Consider the following 7,613-nt stretch of genomic DNA (forward strand, 5'->3'; position numbering starts at 1 on the left):
GATGATAATTATACTGATGGATTACTTAGTTGATTACTAATTCATCTATTCCTACTTTCGTTCACACCCCACTGCCACCACAGTTTCTATATATTCAGCCACAACTATAAAGCACTTTCTTACATATTTTAACTGGATCGCCTTAGGTAATCTCTTTTTTTGGTTTTCTAATAGTTACCTGAAGTGTGCATCTATGATGGAGAGAGAGAGAGAAAGAGAGACAGAGAGAGATAGAGGGGGTCTCGCCATCTTGCATTCTTGCCCCCAACCTCCCAGCCAGCCAGGATCACAGACGTGTGTGGGGTGTGTGTGTGTTGTGTGTGTGCGTGGTGTGCCTGTCTGGTGTGTTCGAGTTACCCTGTTAACTTGGCATCCAAACCTGGGTGTCCCATGTGGAACAGGTGCCGCTGCACCTGCACTGCCACTGCAGCTGGGCCAGGCCTGTTTTATGGTATGTAAAACCCACACCTTTCTACCCGTTTTTTGTGGTGTTGAGGTTTTTGCCATAGGGGAGGTGTGTCCATCAGAGACAGAGACAGAGGGAGATAAAGTGAGAAACCACCTCCTGGGGTGGGAGACAGTCACAGTCCCTTCTCTTCTAGTCTCCTCTTGGGATCGTGGGGACACATGCCCTATACCTGGCTTGATCTTTAAGCCACCAGATCTGGTACTTGAACCATGGTCAGCCATGTGAGAATTCAGCATCTACTGGCCCCATTTTATTTACTTACTTTAATCTTTTCAAAGTTTGAGCCAGCTGGTAAGATGGTGGTTAAGGGGACTGAATTCCACATTCTTGAGTGTGCAGTTCGGATTCTGGACCTGGTGACTTGAAAAACACGCCAGGCACATGCACATGCATGCCCAAAATCTTGAGAGAGGAGAATGGAGAAGGGACTGCAGCGTGGCCATGCTCCAGGGGCTAATTTCTCATTCTTCCTCTCTGTGTCTCTCTCTGGCCAGGCACCCTATGGCAAATTACACACACACACACACACACACACACACACACACACACACATTTAAACATGTATTTAACACACACACACACACACACACATATTTAAACATGTATTTAATTTTTCTAAGAGACGGGGATAGAGAGACAGAGACAGACAGCTCCCAACCAGGTCTTGATGCCACCATCTTCCTCCAGCCCCAGCCAGGCCTGGATCTCTGGATCACCCCGTCACACTCGGGCATGTCTCCAGACACAGACTCGCACTGCAGTGTGCTGCATTTCACTGCTGTGCCACTACCCAGGTCCTTAGCTTTGATTTTTAATGAGAGAGAGAGAGCGAGCGAGTGCATGCACGGGAAGAAGAGAGGGCGTTTTTCTTCTTGTTGTTGTTTTTTTTTAATAAAGTCTTGCCACGTCCCAGTCCTTCTTGCCACAGTCTTCCAGTCCGCTGGAACTGAAGGCCCTCTCACTGTGCTCAGCCCGCTTAGGCTAGGCCAGGAACTGAACTGAAGTGTTCCTTTGACCTCAGCCATCAAGCAGTGGTGCAAACCCTTCTGCTTGCACCACCATGGCTGGGCCAAGCTACATTTTTTGCCTTCCTATGTTTATTTATTCCGTGAGAGAGAGGCACCCACAACAGGATCTTCAGGCCACAGTCCACTCTCAGCCTCGGCCAGCCTGGGTCACAGGCACTGGGCACCTGGAGCATTCAGGGAGACCCCATGACACAATCTCGACTCCGTCGTGGTCTGGTATTGCAGAGCGCTGTGTTCCCTCTGCACCATCGTCTGGCCCCATTACCATTTAAGCTTTACATCCTTTTCATTTTTCCGTAATGATGTCACACACAATCTCAGGTTTTTTTTTTTTTTTCTTTCTTTCTTTATTTTTTTGAGAGGTTTTTACTATAGGGCACATGCGCTCGCCAGACAGACAGAGAGAGACAGAGAGACAGAAAGTGAGAAATCACCCTCATTCTCGATGGCCACACCGCAATCCCTTCTCCTCCATTCTCCTCTCGGGATCTTGGGCATGCATGCACACGCACCTGGCGTGAGTTTTAAGACACTGGGTCTGGGACTTGAACCGCGGCTGACTATGTGGGAGTCCAGCGACATAGCCATTACACTAACTGTTGGTCCCAATGCAATCTCAATTTTTGAGGTTATATTTAACTCTTGCTTTCAGTATTTAATGTCATAAGTTATTGTTTAAGTTGCCTGTGATATATAAATTTTATTGTACTTGTAATATCACAAGAATGAACCAAACACTGTAGATATAATATACCTGATTATTTCCCTTAGGTGAACTTTAAATATTTATTCACACACATTTCTATTTAGTGTTTGCTTTTTTATTTATTTATTTATTTTGGAGAGGTTTTCGCTATAGGGTGCGTTCGCTCGCCAGACAGACAGAGAGAGACAGAAAGCGAGAAATCACCCCCCAGGGGGGATGGTCACACCGCAATCCCTTCTCCTCCATTCTCCTCTCGGGATCTTGGGCACGCACGCACACGTGCCCAGTGTTAGTTCTAAGACACCGGATCCGGGATGTGAACCGCGGTCGACTACGTGGGAGTCCAGCGACATAGCCATTATGCCAACTGCTGGTTCCCAGTGTTTGCTTTTTTTAAAGTTAAACCTCTTAAGCCATCATGTGGAGAAGACTAATCTGTTGGAGATAGTGAACTCTATGTGACTAGCTTCCTTTGTCTATGAAATTCCACTGCAGAATTCTCACACCTTGGAGAGCTATAGAAACAGGATGGAGTTACTTTTTGCCGAAATTTTAGTGAGAATTTGATGTTAGCTTTAAGAAACCTCCACGGGGATGTGATAATATTCACTTAGTTTTAATGTTAACATTAGAACAAGGTGGCTGAAAAGATAGGCTTTTCATATCTTGCCCAAGATGACAAATCGCCAACAGACTGGAATCCTAGGTGAATCGGTGTCATAGAGAAGAAGTATTTCTCATCGCTGTGTATCTGGGAATGCTTTAACTCTGAACACTGCTGTCGCCCGGGATAATGGCCGACTCCTCTGCAGTGGACCCTGTCATGTAGATATTGTGTAACATTTTTATTGTCTTAAAAGTTTTCATTTTAAAAATGTAATGTCACTTATATCATACCATTTTTAACTTTAAGGTCCGCTTGCTCTCTTTAATCATGGAATTGATTTTCAAAGCAGCACAGGGTAGACGAGCCGGTGACGCCTTCGTGGAATCATCCATCCTTGATGCTGTGCGGAGGGTTGACAGTGCAATTAACTCCACACGACGACACTTGTTTTCACAGTAAGAATTAATTTGATTTAGATTGCAAAATTGTTTTCGTTTCTCTTCTATTTGGTTTTTATAATCCCTGTAAATCACAGGGGGATTAGGCAGAAGGTGCTAGAAACTGTCGACTTCAGTCCTGCGTGTGTGCCTTCTTGTGGGCTAGCCATCTTGGTCAGTTCTGTTTCAAAGAGAAGGAGGCTTGTCCCCCATGAAATGTCAGTGGCATTGATTGATGCCACAGGTCCCTTCTATACAGTCTCACGATAGACTTCAGGCCCCAGCTGTGTTACCTCAGCATCCATCAACCGGTGTGCCTGTGACCCGTGAAGTCAGAGTGACTGCCAAGTTGAGCACACCTGGCAGTAAACTGTAGCCCACAGGTTAGAAATTGGTTCTGATACGTGGCATTGGCTTTATTTGAGTCTGAGTTGGAATGCCATTAGGCTAATGAAACATTCCGGTCCCACAAACTGTGCTGTGTTAACACAAGAATGAATGAAAGAACAGTTGACTATTGTTTTCATAGTACAATAAAATATATACCCAGTGTTTACAATGAGTAATCAAAAAGGGATATCTTCAAATGTGCCTTCTGGACACCCGCATGCAGTGTGGCATGGGTCGTGGGCCTGTTCGTGGGCCATCCAGCCCACGCGTGTTCTTACTGTGCCTCCTCATTTCCACTCTCTGTCTGGGTGCCCTTGGGCAGGAGATTTGCTGACTTTGCCGGCAGGCTCCTTCCCATACGGGTAGCGATGCTATGGTGCAGATGCTATGGGGAAGGTGGGCGAGGTCGCGGGGGCCACAGCCACAAGGGTGGGGGAGACTGCACAGGGAGGGCGGTGTCTGCAGGAAATTCTAAAGGGGAGGTTGGTTTCAGGCAGTTCAGTCTAGAAGAAGGAGGACAGAAAGTGCCAAGGCCGGACTGAGTGGGTTGCACACTGGTTCAGAGGGCGCCTGGGAGCCCTCCTCCGAGCTATCGGCCCCTCCATAGCTTCGGTTCTTAATAGAAAACTACTGCCTAAATCATTAGGTCATTAAGATACAGCATTCGAATTCTATGCTGTGATTGGCGTTTGGGATTCAGTAGTTAACAAAACAGAAGACCCACAGCTCCCTGCAGACCTGCCTTCCTGGGTCAAACTTCCTTGTCCTCCGTGTTTAGAAATGTCTAAAGCACGCAGCATGTGGAAGCGTCACGGGTCTGCAGTTTGTCTTGCCACAGCCTTGTCTTCCGTCACTTCTAGGAGACCGCACACCTCCGGGGATCTGCTGGCTCTCTTCCACTACCCACGGGACCCGTTCACGGTGGTGGTGGCCAGAGCTGGGGAGGTCTTCACGCAGACACTGCAGCTGATCCGGGACCACGTGAAGCAGGCGCTGACCGTGGACAAGCAGGGCCCAGGTCAGTCCGGGGAGGTTCTGCCTGAGCTACCGTCCCTGGCCAGGTGGCACTCCTCAGCTACGCATAGCACACCTTTTAGAAAAATAAAACCAAAACTTTATTCAGTTCATTAAGAGAATTGACAAAATAAATTTCCATTGCAAGTTCACAAGTACTCAAAATACAAGTGATATTTATAACAATGACTTACAAATTCATGAAAAACCACAATTTTGCCAAAGACTGTCAAATTTGACCCACTAGTCGGTCCTTTCTTTGAGTCAAAGTGCTCTTTTGATGACAGAAAAATGAACAAGAACACACTACCGCGAACTGTTTTAGACAATACAAAGAAAGCCTGATTTGTGTTTCTCTTGTGAGCATGCTTGTCATTTATAATCTTTTCTCTTTGTTTTGGTCTTGCACTCTCCATCCACCACAGACTCCACCAGCCACCTCCCCTTAACGGTCTCTAGCAGCCAAACCCATCCCCCTCACCGTCACGTCTCCACTCTCAACCTCTGCTGGGAAGGGCAGACCACACTTTTAATCTCCACAACGTCATGTGACCGAGAGACGAGATTAATCTACTCATCATTTTACCAAAGAAAACACGTACACATTCTTCATAGGAACTGCAGTTCCAAAGTAGGGAGAATACCTGGCTGTTCGAGACCTGCCTCAACCACTCAGTGATGTGTACACTGAGCAGATCCGGGAGACCCATTTTATATAAACTCACTCTTAAGATCCAAAAGATACTATGCTTCCCACAGAGAAATACTTTATTAGCAAGAAACTGTTCCTCTACTTATTGCTTTTTTAATTCTTCTTAAATTTAATTTTAATTATCATTATTATATTTGAATTTAATCAGAGAGAGAGAAAGTGAGAAAGCAAGTCACCAAGTCCAGGACTCGAACCACTTCAGCCATGTGGAAGTCCAGCGCCTTAACGCCACACCACGTACCAGCCCCTCTCAATTTACAATTAATTGCCCAAATCACTCTATGAATTTATCTGAAATTCCTTCCAGTACTCATAACATTTATATCCCCTCTCATCTTCTTTTCTATATTCAAGTTCTCATGTATCGCTTTCCAAAAGTCAACACACATTATATTTAGTAAATGTCAAGTCAGAAGATACAGAGTGCGAAGATACAGAATGCTCTCAGACTTTTTCTTTTTCAGATGAAATCAATTAAGGTGGCTCTTCGCTGTACACGCGGCACTGCGAATGCAAATGCAATGGTTACAGATTTCTCCTCTCTATTCTTCACAAACTAAACTGAGACACAGCAGCAGGCCCATGTGTCGAGTGCGACTCGAACCAGTTCCACACGCACTGTACAGTTATTCCAAAGAGCATGTGGCTGCCCCTGGGTGTCCATTATGTCCTGGATTTTCAAAGTTTCCCTGACTCAAATACCCAGTGAGATTTTCATATTAGCATGGTTAACGCTCCCCGTGAAGGTCCAGATACCCACCTGGAATCACACCAGGTGTGTCAGCCCAGGGCGGCCCGTGAAGCCCACTTCTGCTCCTCCCCTCAGCTCCAGGTAAAGGCCAGGCCCCCGGGTCCCCCTTCCACCGTGAGTCCTCTGCTCACTCATCCCTGCCAGAAGGAGAAAGTGTCCAGAAGTAACCAGTCTAGCCTCGTCACTGGAAGATGACACGCGGTAAACATCTGCGGAGACAGCTGACAAGCAGACGCTCGCTGCCAGACTCGGTGTACCTTTTTGTTAACGTCTGTGAGCTTTCAGCAGCGTGTCCTAAGGGAGGACCAGATGCTGGTTTATGCCCATCTGTATCTGTAAAGCGAAAGTCCTTTTCTTTCCTAAATCGAAAGTCCTTTTCTTGCCCTAAGAGCATTTCACTCTAAAAGCAAACTCAGTATCCACATCCTTCCTGATATGCAGAAGGATTCTTGTATTCACCCCAGATCAAGAGAGCCAAGGGTCCAGGCTGAGGCAGGCTAACAGACAAAGAGCAAATGGCTCTGGTGTGTTAGTTCCCGATGACCACTGGGGACAGTCACTCTCAGTAAACGATGGTGAACAGCCTTTGTGCAGTATCATGAGGAGGATGCTGGAAGGTCCTTAAGCCCTGGTGCAAGGTGTGCATCCGCGTCACACCCTGTGTGGTGTGTGTGTGTTCGCTTGCACGTGCATGCACGTGTCCCCTGGTCCTCAGGGAACCAGGGCTCAGTGGTTCAACAGCTGCCACCTACTACCTCCACGTGAGTGTGTGGGGGTAACACCCGCCCACGCAGGCATGCCTTAGACCCTGTCCTAGGAGCATGAACCCTGAAAGGAGTCTAAAATGGGAACAAACCCGGCCCACAGTCCTGTGTGGAGGCTAACCAATCCTTACGTGATGCGGGGTCTATGGGCTGGAGGCCAGGCGGGACTGGCGCGATCCCCTTCCACCTTGCGCACCGTGGCGGTTAGCCACTGCTCACTGGACTGAAGTCCCTAACTCCACTGGCTTCCCCGCCTTGTTACCAGCCCTTTGCTGTGACGTAGGCAGTGCGGTTGAAGTCAGGAAGGCGTCTACACCCTCCAGGGGGCGGGTCTCCAGGGCACAGAACTGAGCTGGCTCAACCCTTTCAGCACCCTGTGCTCATGGCTCTCTGCTCTGCGTTTCAGAGTTCCGCTACAACGCCTTGGTGTCCCCGCGCTCCCTCAGCCTCATGGCCGACGTGTCAGGGTACACAGCCCGCCGGCCTCTGCTAAACTGCTCCGACCTGTGTTTGCACCGCAAGTACCGAGCAGCGGACAGAGCCTGCAACAACCTGCAGCACCCGACCTGGGGCGCGGCTCTGGGCGCCTTCGCGCGCATCCTGCAGCCGGCCTACAAGGATGCTATGATGCGCCTCGCGGGGCTGGCCGCCACCTGGACGCAGGCCCAGCGCCCCTCCCGCTGCCCAGGCTGGTCTCCGCGGAGCTGGTGGGCATGGCGGGCGGGGCCCCCCCCC

The 7,613-nt window shown here is 48.5% G+C and overlaps 1 protein-coding gene across 1 annotated transcript in view; it reads left to right on the forward strand.

The window, feature by feature from the left end:
* PXDNL (peroxidasin like) overlaps positions 1 to 7,613 on the forward strand; it is a 525,965-nt gene that overhangs the window by 413,250 nt on the left and 105,102 nt on the right. Inside the window, 4 exon segments of the mRNA XM_006140357.1 lie at positions 3,157 to 3,265; positions 4,498 to 4,655; positions 7,285 to 7,503; positions 7,506 to 7,585. Of these exon segments, the coding sequence (XP_006140419.1) occupies positions 3,157 to 3,265; positions 4,498 to 4,655; positions 7,285 to 7,503; positions 7,506 to 7,585 (566 nt within the window).

This window comes from Tupaia chinensis, unplaced genomic scaffold, assembly GCF_000334495.1.
Source record: "Tupaia chinensis unplaced genomic scaffold, TupChi_1.0 Scaffold000031_1, whole genome shotgun sequence".
Lineage (NCBI taxonomy): Eukaryota > Metazoa > Chordata > Mammalia > Scandentia > Tupaiidae > Tupaia > Tupaia belangeri.